Source organism: Emys orbicularis, chromosome 2 (genome assembly GCF_028017835.1).
Source record: "Emys orbicularis isolate rEmyOrb1 chromosome 2, rEmyOrb1.hap1, whole genome shotgun sequence".
NCBI lineage: Eukaryota > Metazoa > Chordata > Testudines > Emydidae > Emys > Emys orbicularis.
Window position 1 is genome coordinate 56,419,818 of NC_088684.1, and position 13,114 is coordinate 56,432,931.

Consider the following 13,114-nt stretch of genomic DNA (forward strand, 5'->3'; position numbering starts at 1 on the left):
GCTCCGGGAGCTATCCCACAGTGCACCACTCTGTTGACGCTCTGGACAGCAGTCCGAGCTCGGATGCTCTGACCAGCCACACAGGAAAAGCCCCGGGAAAATTTGAATTCCTTTTCCTGTCTGGGCAGTTTGAATCTCATTTCCTGTTTGGACATCGTGGCGAGCTCAGCAGCACTGGCAACGATGCAGAGCTCTCCAGCAGAGATGGCCGTGCAATCTCAGAATAGAAAGAGGGCCCCAGCATGGACTGATCGGGAAGTCTTGGATCTGATCGCTGTGTGGGGCGATGAGTCCGTGCTTTCCGAGCTGCGCTCCAAAAGACGGAATGCAAAGATCTATGAGAAGATCTCTAAAGCCATGGCAGAGAGAGGATACAGCCAGGATGCAACGCAGTGCCGCGTGAAAATCAAGGAGCTGAGACAAGGCTACCAGAAGACCAAAGAGGCAAACGGACGCTCCGGATCCCAGCCCCAGACATCCCGTTTCTACGAGGCACTGCATTCCATCCTAGGTGCGGCCGCCACCACTACTCCACCACTGACCATGGACTCTGAGGATGGGATATTGTCGACGGCCGGTTCCTCGGACATGTTAGCGGACGGGGAAGATGGAGGACGAGGAAGTCGACAGCGCTTACAACGCTGATTTCCCCGACAGCCAGGATCTCTTCATCACACTTACAGAGATCCCCTACCAACCGTCCCCAGCCGTTAACCCGGACACAGAATCAGGGGAAGGATCACTCAGTAAGTGTTTAAAACATCTAAACATTTATTTTTTACAGAACAGGAATATTAACAATATTAACAATATTAACAATGGGTTTTGCATGATTACTTTGCCCTAGGCACTTAACGGTTCAGTCCCTGGCAGTGCAACTACTAAAAAAAAAAAAATCTAACAATGTCCGGTTTAGCATGATTGTTCTGCCCAAGCCGCTCTACTGTTTAGTCCCTGACAGTGCAGCTACAGTAAAATCCGGTCTATATGTCCGGGGATAGAGCAGAAATCCTCCATGGACATCTCCACGAAGCTCTCCTGGAGGTAATTGGAAAGCCTTTGCATCAGGTTCCTGGGGAGAGCGGCCTTATTGGGTCCTCCGTAGTAGCAAACATTTCCGCGCCAGGAGACAAGCAAGTACTCCGGGATCATTGCCCTGCAGAGCATGGCGGCATACGGCCCTGGTCTTTGCAGGCTTTCCCGAAGCATCCTTTCTTTTTCCGTCTCTGAAATCCTCATCAGAGTGATGTCGCTCATGGTGACCTGCTTTGAATTAGGTAGGGGAATGTTAGTATTGGGACTGCTTGCCTGTCCCTTTACAGAACTGTAACCGGCGGTTTACAGCCACGCGGTGGAGGCGGGAGAGGGGCAGCATACAGGGATCTTTCCCTGGGACAGCCGCGAGGGGGTGGGACAGGGGCAGGGTTCATGCCTGCTGGATTGCTGGCAGCAGGGACTGGCATTGCTTTCAATGTGAAAGGAGGCAAGTGCTACTATTAAAGTTTTAAGCAGCCACAAGTCTACGGCTTACCATGTCGGCCTGCTACACAAATTCTGGTGTCCTGCCCCGCTTCTCTGATCTGCACTGCAAGACCCCAGGCACTGAATGCGAAGGCCGAAAATTCGACCTTGTCCTGAGTGCGCATGTGATAGGTGCTGTGCATGGTCTTGTTCACAGAGAAAGACTATGTTCTTTGTTCACAACTAAATTTATCTTTCTGAGGAATTCACTCCCTTTTTCCCATTCCCACAGCTGCAACTGTCTCCCGACCTAGCCTGGCATCACACTCCAAGAGGCTAGCGCAGATTAGGCGTAGGAAGAAGAGGACACGGGAGGACATGTTCACGGAACTTATGGGCTGCTCCCGAGCCCAGGCAGCACAGCAGACCCAGTGGAGGGAGAACTTGTCCCAAATGCACCGATCACACATGGAACGGGAGGAGAGGTGGCGGCAGGAAGACCAGCAGGCGACTCAAACGCTGCTTGGACTAATGAGGGAGCAAACGGACACGCTCCGGCACCTTGTGGATGTTCTGCAGGACCGGAGGCAGGAGAACAGAGCCCCGCTGCAGTCTATCTGTAACCGCCCTCCCCCGCCACCAAGTCCCATACCCCCCTCACCCAAAGTCCAAAGAAGGAGGGGCGGCAGAGTCCGTGAAAACTCTCACTCCACCCCTGCAGACTGCTCTACTACTAGAAGGCTCTCATTCCCCAAAATTTGACAAGTCCTTTCCTTCCTGCCTCACCCAAGCCCCCGTCCAAGTTTCACCCCCCAGTTTCATGTGTAGTTGCTAATAAAAAATATGTTTCTGTTAATTACTGTTTCCATCATGTTCTTTTACAGGAGAGTCTGTCTGAAGGGGGGGGAAGGGGGTTGGTAATTGGACAGGACAGTCACCTTTACCAGGGTACAGAGGCGGGGGGCAGGTTCAGCAGCAGGGCACACACACAGTGCAGTCACTAGTTACCCTGGTCAGTCTGGGAGATGGTTTTCATGTTCTGTGATGGGGGGGTGGGGGTTGCTCTGTGACTTTGTGGCGGGGGAGGGCAGTTACAGATCTTATGCAGCGGTCCTTATCCTGGATCACAGAGCCACGCAGCAGGGGATCTGTAGCCGTCCTCCCCCTGCCACAAAGTCACATAGCCCCCCCACACACAGAGTCCCGAACAGGAGGGGTGGCAGGCTCCGTTGAAACAACCAGTCCACCACTGCGGAGCCTGTCATTCCTGAAGTTTAGAAGCGTCATTTGCATCACCACACTACACCTGCTCCCCACCACAGTCTGCGTCCCAGGTTCAACACTTTCCCGCGAAAACAGTAATAAAGAAAACGGTGTTCATTAACAAAATTCAAGTGATTTTATTTTTAAACGTGTGTTGGAAGGGGGGGAATGGGGTATGTAAATGGAGAGGATACTGAACATTTAGTGGGTAAAGAAACGGGGGCAGGTTCAGCTTCTCTGTACACAAACTGAAAAGTCACAGGTTACCCTGCTCACTCAGGAACCTTGCTTTCAAAGCCTCCCGGATGCACAGCGCGTCCCGCTGGGCTCTTCTAATCGCCCAGCTGTCTGGCTGGGCGTAATCAGCAGCCAGGCTATTTGCCTCAACCTCCCACCCCGCCATAAAGGTCTCCTCCTTGCTCTCACAGAGATTGTGGAGGACACAGCAAGCTGCAATAACAATGGGGATATTGGTTTTGCTGAGATCACAGTGAGTCAGTAAGCTTCTCCATCTCCCCTTGAGACGGCCAAAAGCACACTCCACCACCATTCTGCACTTGCTCAGCCGGTAGTTGAACAGTTCTTTTTCAGTGTCCAGGGCGCCAGTATAGGGCTTCATGAGCCAGGGCATTAGCGGGTAGGCTGGGTCCCCGAGGATGACTATAGGCATCTCCACATCCCCAAGAGTTACTTTGTGGTCCGGGAAGTAAATACCTTCCTGCAGCCGTCTAAACAGACCTGAGTTCCTGAAAACACGAGCGTCATGAACCTTGCCCGGCCATCCGACGTTGATGTTTGTAAAACGTCCCCTATGGTCCACCAGTGCTTGCAGCACCATTGAAAAGTAGCCCTTTCGGTTGATGTACTGGCTGGCCTGGTGGTCCGGTCCCAGGATAGGGATGTGAGTTCCATCTATAGCCCCACCGCAGTTTGGGAATCCCATCGCGGCGAAGCCCTCTATGATGACCTGCGCGTTTCCCAGGGTCACTATCTTTGAGAGCAGTACCTCAACGATTGCGTTGGCTACTTGCATGACAACAACCCCCACGGTAGATTTGCCCACGCCAAAGTGGTTCGCGACTGACCGGTAGCTGTCTGGCGTTGCTAGCTTCCAGAGGGCTATGGCTACTCGCTTCTGGACAGTCAGGGCTGCTCGCATCCGGGTGTCATTGCGCTTCAGGGCAGGGGACAGCAACTCACAAAGTTCCATGAAAGTCCCCTATCGCATGCGAAAGTTTTGCAGCCACTGTGATTCATCCCAGTGATTCAGCACTATGCGGTCCCACCAGTCCGTGCTTGTTTCCCGGGCCCAGAATCGCCGTTCCACAACATCAACATGACCCATTGCCACCGTCATGTCCTCGGCGCGGGGTCCCGTGCTTTCTGACAGGTCTGTGCCACTCTCAGACTTCAGGCCCTCACCGCGCTGCCGTAGCCTCCTCGCCTGATTTCTCTGCATCTGCCTCTGGGAAAGGTGGATGATAAGCTGCGAGGTGTTGACAACGGCCATAACTGCAGCGATGATCGCAGCGGGCTCCATGCTCGTAGTGCTGTGGCGTCCGCGCTGTCACTGACCAGAAAAGTGCGCGAACTGATTTCCCGCCGGCGCTTTCAGGGAGGGAGGGCAGTAGTGACGGACGGATGACGACAGTTACCCAAAAGCACCCTCGACACATTTTTTTACCCAGAAGGCATTGGCGGCTCGACCCAGAATTCCAATGGGCAGCGGGGACTGCGGGAACTGTGGGATAGCTGCCCACAGTGCACCGCTTCCAATGTCGACGCTTTCCCCGTTAGTGTGGACTCACAAAGTCGAATTACTGTCCTTAGTGTGGACACAGACATTAGATTTTGTAATATCGATTCCACATATTCGATTTAACTAAAATCGAACTACTCTCGTAGTGTAGACATACCCTTAGCCTTGTAAGGAAACTGTTAAACATTTACTTAAATAGCTGTACTTTCTTGTTTTATGTGAGCACGTAGTAGGAGTGATTCACTTCTAAATACAATTTCTTATGGTTATTATTAAAGATCCCATAGCACTCTTCAGAAGAGCAGAGAGGGATGTGCTCCAGTATCCTGGGAAAATTCCAGTTTAGCTAATTATTATAGAATATTCTGCCTACTGTAGCCCTACAGGGCTAGCCTGTTTGCTTGCTTATATAGCTTTTCTTATGGGTTTGATTATTTGTTTTAGTATAACAGGTTTACAGATTTGTACTAGAGTATTTTTGGCCATAACTCAAAGAAACTACAGGCCACATCCTGTATGTTGAGTTAAGGCAAGTTAGCATACATACGTTCGAGACCTTTAGCCTAGATAGGTGATGATGAGCTAAAGCAGAAAGGATATATATTTGTTACCTTTAACATAGATAAGTGAGGTTGCTCAATCAAGTTGGTATAGGTAGGGGCTACCTAAGTTCATAACCTCTTTAAACTTTGCAGGTACAACCCAAAGAACATGGAAATAACCGGTTCGGCCAGAAATAACAGATGTGAGAATGAGTGAATGGTCATTAATAGGCATGAATATGTCATTAATATGTTCAAACATGCCAGCCTATAGAGTACATGTACCCTGATACTTTGTGGGTGAGGAAATTCAGTTTGGACATGGAAGGAGGACATATAGTGTTCAGGTTCTATATGAAGAGTAACCCACCATATTAAAGGGCAGTTCATCATTGTTCAGTTAGTTCATTAGTTTGTAGTTGTTTCTTAATTCCTAATTGTTAGTTCTTAATTCTCAAGTTACTCAGTGGAGTCAAACTCTAAGTTAGCTTCTAGAGTCTTTCTATAGCTTTTTAGCTCTAGCTTCTCCTAAGTTATTCACCACCCATTTGAGAACTGAGGAACCTGAACCATTGGACTCTCTTAGCATGCAAGAGGCAAGGCTGGTCCTTTGTCTCTTTCCACCAGGTTATCAAGGAAGGGTGTGAGTATGCTAATCTAGAAACCTTTCCAGTATATATATCACATGTACCTCTAAAACAATATTATTGCTTTTGTAATTCTGATGATTTTCCATTTGATTTCTATTTGATTACTTTTATCTCAATAAAAGTCTTTAAGGCTGTATTTTGTTCTCAGTATGAGTGTCCTTGTCATACATCCCGAGGGTCCTTGCAAACTCTGTGTAGCCTGATTCAGGGACAAGAACCTTGTTATCTTCTGATTAGATTATTTGGTGAGCCTGTAACCCATATTGTATAAACAATATTATTAATCTCCTAAAATTAGGCAGCACTGCCATGGTTAGTCCTTAAAAAAACATTACAGTACCAGTGTTACACAGGATGAGCAGATCATTTTAACTCAGGCTATGTCTACACTACTGCGATAAGTCAACCTATGCTATGCAACTCCAGCTACGTGAATAACGTAGCTGGAGTCAACCTACCTTAGGTCAAGTTACTGCGGGCTCTACATCTCCCGTTGATTTACCTTACTCTTCTTGTTGGGGGTAGAGTACAGGGGTCGACTGGAGAGCGATCTGCAGTCGATTTGGTCGGTCTTTACTAGACCTGCTAAATCGACCGCCGGTGGATCAATCTCAGAACGTCAATCCCAGCTGTAACTCAGTTTCAGTATGCACGGTTCCTTTGTAGGTACATCTTTACATTTGTATCAGAAATAGATGAATGCTGCAAATATTGAGGTAATTTAATCATAAATATTAATTTAGCTATTTGAGAGACAAGGGGGAGGGGGTGAGTTAATATCTTTTATTGGGCCAACTTCTGTTGGTAAGAGAGACAAGCTCTGAGTTTACACAGAGCTCTTCTTCAGGTCTGACTATCTGACATAATTGCCAAGGGCAACCATTATACATTTTCCCTGCCTCTTCTATTTGATATAGCATTTTTGTCACTTCCTAGCCCATAGCTGTTTTGTCATTTTGCAGTATGCTCTTAAGAATGGCTACACTTTCAGAATGATACCTGTATTCCAGAATGTGTCATTTTTACAATGCTTTCAGATCCTTCAGGATGAAAAAAAGTATATGGGAAAACTATTATTGTGACTTATTTCAGGTGCAAAAAAATAATGCAATATATTGGAAACATCACACATTTTAGTTGTAAGCACTCAAAGTATCAGTAATCTTGGACTTACCCAATTGACTGAATGCCATTTCTATAAGATTTGATGAAATAGTTTTTCCTTCCTTGCCTAGTGATATCAACCCAACCACCATCGTTGTCTAGGATACCATAATGTATGGCAGCTCTACAAATGCTGGATTGCTAAAAAATGGAGCAAGAAAATCATTTCCACGTCAGGTGAAACAATTATTTTCCATTATATTTTAAATGTGAAAAGGCAGTTCTTGATTACAATTGTGTCCAATATCTGCATTTGTTAAAGCTACTCAATCCTATGCCTTGCAGTCCTCATGCCCATCAAGCTATTCCAAAAGCCAGGGATCAGTCACATATAGTAGCAAATCCACCATTTTTTTTCCTGCCCACACCCTCTGGGGACTGGGAGGGTGAGTCACTACATGAGGCCTTCACCACTTGGGGATTCCCCTACACAGAGGTAGCCAGTGAAACCACTTTTTGGCTGCTTGTGCCCCCAAAGCGAGGCAAAGCCGTAGGAGCATGGTCCTGAATCCAGCCCTTACCAAACTTAGCATAGGTAGCATTACCGGCTGGGGCTGAAGCCTCCACAGACATTCCTATTGAGCTTAATGTAGTTGGGACAGCCACCACCCCACATGAAGAAAATGTCATTTTCCTATAACTCAGAATGAAAGCATACGTTTTCATAGTGTCTATTGTTTCCTCCCTTTTGTTTTAGTGCCCCACAATGATATGCAACAGACTAAAGCTGAAGGACCAGATATTTAAAACTAAGGATTACATTTATACATCTAGACCCATATTCCCAAAAGCAGCCTATAAATATACACCCACAAAATCGTAAACAGCATTTGTACAGATTTATAGCTGTCTAAATGATCTGCACACACAAATCCTGCTTATGTGGAAAAATGTGAGGTATTATATACCCAAAAATTACATGTTCAGAAGTGCAGGAACAAATCTAGACCAGGTTGAGGCTACCTTAATTTGCAGTAGGCTTTTTACTTTTCTGAGCATAAACTTCTTCAGAATGCATTCTTGCTGATAACACATTTTAGCTAATATTCCAAATTAAAAAGACAGAATTTCATTAATTATATCTATACTAAACTCAATTAAAAAATATATATATATATTTACCATTTCATAATGAACACTTCCAATCACTTTGCCCTTACTATCCAAGCAGCCAGCAGGACATTCATACCTAGAGATATAAAATACAAATTGGCTTGAGATCCTATGATTGCAACAGGGAAAATATTTTAGTTAACATACACACAACTGTTTAGAATAATCTCAGATAGGCAAACTGTAGAATGTATCATACCTATTGCAAGTTGTCCCTTTGCACTGGTCTCTTAGCCTTACTTCACAAGAAACAATCTGAGCTAAATAACAAAAAGCCAGTTTCATTAAAATGTTTTAGAATGTTTTTTGTACCACTTGGTTCAAATTAGTTGGCATATGAAAAAAAATGCAAACTCCTTACACATTTGTTGTGTGCTTATTACTTCATTTCTCTCACTATCATCGCTCCTTGTAGAGCCTGCAGGTGAATGGGTCCTGGATCGACTCTGTGATGTTCTATCCTGTGCTTTGGATTGCTGCCGTTCAATCTCGTTGGTTTCCTCCTCTGGCTCATGAGGGGAGTAATGCCTGTCTGAACCCTCTGTTTTAGTGAATGAATGAGACAAATAATTTCTCAGAACAGCTTTTAGTCCGTTTTTGTAAACAGCACTGACATAAATGTGGCAACTTTTGTGAATATTCATGCTTTTAATATTTTGTTTTCATGGAACGGTTTAAAAAGAGATGAATAAAATGAAAAATTTGATCCTTCCATTGACTTATGGGATTCATCAGCTAGATGAATAGCTGATGTTTGGTAACATACACCATATACCTTACTGGTGTCTTACATGGATGTCTTGCTCACTTTGTAGCACTGACAGCATAATTTTAAGTGTGAATGTGCCGGCAATATTTCTATTGCGGTAACTTCCCTCTGTCATGAGGGAATCCATAGACCAATAGTGGTATTTCTTCACATGATGCTACCTAACCAACCTTTTAAATGCAGCTTGCTATAATTAAAGAAATTGGGCTTCTAAATCTATATCCACCTGAAATTAGGCCCTTTTCTAGGTAAGTTAATAAGGATCCTAATTTTCAGAGGTGTTCACATCTGAGCATAAGTCCGTTATTTAGGTACCTAGATTTAGGCACTCAACTGTGACCCAATTGAACAGCTGAAGAACTGTATTCAGTAATCTTACTTTTCAAAAGTATTAATGTAAGTAATTTTCAAAGTCACTTATTTAAAAAAAAAAAAAAAAAAAAGAAAAGAAATATAAGCCCCATAATATGCTTCATTCTAATGTTACAAAATGTAATTAATACAATTTTGAAAAATATATAAGATAATAACGATGCAAGCCGGCATTTTACTGGAATGAATATGTTCTTTTTGCTGACACTGTTTTTTTTCCTTTATAGAATCCCCTTTGGTATTTTGCTGAGAGATAGCAGGAATTTCCAGTTAAACAAATTATTACATAGACTTTTCAGTGACTCATCAGTAAGGCTACGACTTAATCATTGAGGTCACGGCAGTCACAGATTCCGTGACTTTCTGGACCTCCATGACTTCTAGGTCTTCAGGAGGAGGAAGGAGGACTGTGAGCCCCTGCCCTGTAACTGGGGCTGGCTGGAGCCAGGACCCTGCAGCCCCAGCCGCGCTGCTTCCTCTGGGGGGCTGCAGCTGGGGCCGTGCACCCCAGGCCTGTGCCATCCCGGGCTTGGCGGGACTGCAGCCAGGGCTGTGCGCCCCAGCCCCGTGGCTTCCCAGGACCTGCAGCTGGGGGCCGTGCACCCCCCTTGCAGCTTCCCTGTGCACCCCCCCCCCCACTAGAGACGGGGCTTGGTAGGAACTGCACTGGGGGCTGTGCACCCGTCCCACACTTGGGCCAGCTGTAGAGCAGGGGCTGTGTGCATGGCTGTACCCCCGCTGCAGCCACTGGAGTCAGGGCTGTGCCCCCTGCCCTGGTGGGGGGCTCAGCCTGTCAGTTGTCCCCTCCCCGCCCCATGGGACTCCATTCCTCCCTGCCTTCCTAGCCCTGCCCCCGGTTATTTGTAGTAGGGTGACCAGATGTCCTGTTTTTATAGGGACAGTCCCGGTTTTGGTGACTTTTTCTTATATAGGCGCCTATTACCCCCCACCCCCTGTCCTGGTTTTTCATAGGGTGACCAGATAGCAACTAATTTGTAGTAAAGTAATGACCTGTTCGTGACTTTTACTAAAAATAACCATGAAAAAAAATCTTAGCCTTACTCATCAGTAAGTGATGTAAACAGTATGCAGCTGCATCCTACACCTTCAACCACCACTGAAGTCAGTGGGAACTCAGCACACAACTCTTCATAAAAAGGGCTCAGACTGTCACATCATCAGGCCTTTAATAGTTGCCTGAGCAAAATTATACTATAGTATACTCCACTGTCTTAGAGCATAATAAAGAGAGTAAACAAAAATGTTACATTTATGGAATCCAACCACAAAATCCAATTGCAGCTGCATTTGTTGAAATGGTACATACCCCTGTAGCAAAGATTTTCTCTGCAGCCTCCTCCAAAACTAGGTGGACATGCAGAACAAGGGCGGCCATGTTTGTAAGGAGCATGACCCCACCAGTTGCCCCTTAAAAATAAAAATGCTAATTTAAAAAATATGCATAAATGCATTCATCGTTAATATTAACATCATTTCAATATGTGGTCAAACAAAATGAGGAAAAACCGGTTTCTATTTATGTTGACATTTCAACTGTGATGTTGTTACAATAAACCAGGCCCCCCAAAGGGGTGTTGGACTTACAAGAGTCTGGGTTCAGTCACTGAGAAACTCATGAAGGGGAAATTGAGGCAGTAGCATGGTCCAGTGTTGGATCAGGTGAGACCCTGTTACTAGTATGCCACCTAAGCTAAATTCCTCCACCATAACTGAATGGGACTGCTACTGTCCTGGACTTCAGTCACCTGAAGGCACAATTTTACCCTAGGCATGGTAGGCTCTCTAAATGAGGAATCTATTGTTTATTTTGGTAATGTTATAAATCTGCTAAAATAACAATGGGGAGATAGCTTTATTGTGGTCTGATGTATCATTTTGTTGGAAAATAATGGTCTCTAACCCCAGAGCACTAAAAGAAAGGCCAGAAAACAAACAAACAGCCTGTTTTTGCTTCATTCAGGTATGGCTTCATTAGAAACAAAGTATCTTTTTGTGGCTGTACAGAAATAGAAAATTTAGCTTGATTTTCTGTGGGATTATCTCCTGGATTATGAAGTATTTTCCCCTTTCAAGATAAATTTTACAGAAAGTGTTAGCCTACTGTATATACTTACTTGGGAGAATAATTGCACACTAAATAGACTGCTTTTGGCCAGATCTGTCCCCAGATGTTCATATTATGACACAAGTTAATAGCACAACCTATCCTGCTACTTGTGGCCCATACCGCCTAGATGACAGGAAACAAGAATACATGTGAAAATTAAATGAGTGATTAACGCAAAACAAACATATCTATGAAACACTGAATTATAAAAATCAAATCACAAAAAAGCAGCAATGTTTCGGTCTCTCTCATACTCACACACACATACTTTTGGACAGGGGAGACACTCATGCATGGAATTCAACTATTATTTAATTTTTGAACATTCAGTACCAAGGGTCATGTATATTGGTTGCTGCTGGTCAGATCTTTGGCTACTATGAATCGGTGTTGTTCCAATGACATCAATTGAGTAATGCTGATTTTCACCAGCTGATGATATGGCCATTCAGTTATATCCCTTGTTATAAGGAACAATTTTATGCTGATGCATAAAGGTTTTACAAAAAAAACCTAAACTGTGATTGTTGCTTTTTACAGATCCAGACTAACACGGCTACCCCTCTGATACTTGTGAGAAGTTGGGCTCTTACATATCACAGTTATGAACACAATCTAAAAACACAGAAGAAATTCAGAATTAGGTAGGTAGACAGACAATAGCCAATAATTGCTAGCAATTAACACAAGTAATTAAACTATTAACAAAAGGCTTCATTCACTGAAAATACTCATGTCTACTACAGACCACAGATTTTAAACAATTAGGGAATTCATGTCATTGCAGTTGAAAGGAAAGTTGTATTTCCTTCATTCAGCTGTTGAAACAACTCTCATTACAGAATTTTTAAAAGATTCTGAAAGACTAAGGCTGGGATTTTCAAAAGTGCTGAAGGGAGTTAGGTGCAGTGCAAATCTCATTCCCTTAGGCTCTTGCACCATCCCAGCCTAAAGGCTCAGATCGATTCTGTGCAGAACCGCCAGCACATTAAAGGTATGTCTACACTGCACACTCCTTTCACTGGAGTATAAAGTACATACACTACATTTCCCCCCCCCACACACACACACAAGTATAAATAGCAGTGTAGACAGTGAGGCATTGCTAAAGTGACTAAAGACACGCCTGAACGCTGTGGGTGTATAACTTACATGGCTTTCTACATGCCCAAGCAGCACCTCTCCCATCTACATTGCTATTTTTAGCAGGATGGTGTCCCACTGCCACCCTGCTGTGGAAGTCTTTCCCCACCACAGGGAAAGATCCTGGCAAGATCCTAGACATGCTGTGAAGGCAGGGGACTGGTCTCGATGACCTTCAAGGTCCCTTCCAGTTCTATGAGATAGGTATATCTTCATATAATTACAGCACCTAGGTTCACTGCAGCAGTTCTTCAGTTTAATTGGAGAAAAGAAAAAAGAAGAAAGAAAAAAAGCGGGGGGAGAGACCAGATAGCTCAGTGGTTTGAGCATTGGCCTGCTAAACCCAGGGTTGTGAGTTCAATCCTTGAGGGGGCCATTTAGGGATCTGGGGCAAAAATCTGTCTGGGGATTGATCCTGCTTTGAGCAGGGGGTTGGACTAGATGACCTCCTGAGGTCCCTTCCAACCCTATTCTATGATTCTATGAAAGACCCCAGCAGCTCCCTGGAACCTTTCTCCACTGTAGGAAAGTGCCAGAGCCTTTTCCCACTGCAGAGAAAGACTCCAGCAGCAGGGAAAGGCTCTGGAGGCTTCCCACTGCCAGGATAGGCTATCTTTGCTGCAATAAAAGGTTTCGGCAGCAGGGAGCTGCCAGAATCTTTCCTCTCTGCCTCCCCCACCTGAGCCTCTCTCTGACATGTGTACCTACACACTAGGGTGGACACAGCCCATTTTTCATTGTGGTGTGTAG

General features: G+C 45.0%; 1 protein-coding gene across 1 annotated transcript in view; it reads right to left on the reverse strand.

Moving 5' to 3' along the window:
- Positions 1-13,114, reverse strand: part of CRISPLD1 (cysteine rich secretory protein LCCL domain containing 1) — a 60,989-nt gene that overhangs the window by 18,342 nt on the left and 29,533 nt on the right. Inside the window, exons 4-9 of the mRNA XM_065399298.1 lie at positions 11,229-11,344; positions 10,421-10,521; positions 8,314-8,493; positions 8,152-8,212; positions 7,962-8,028; positions 6,850-6,980 (exon numbers count right to left, since the gene is read on the reverse strand). Coding sequence (XP_065255370.1) covers positions 6,850-6,980; positions 7,962-8,028; positions 8,152-8,212; positions 8,314-8,493; positions 10,421-10,521; positions 11,229-11,344 — 656 coding nt within the window. The remainder of the gene's footprint in view (positions 1-6,849; positions 6,981-7,961; positions 8,029-8,151; positions 8,213-8,313; positions 8,494-10,420; positions 10,522-11,228; positions 11,345-13,114) is intronic.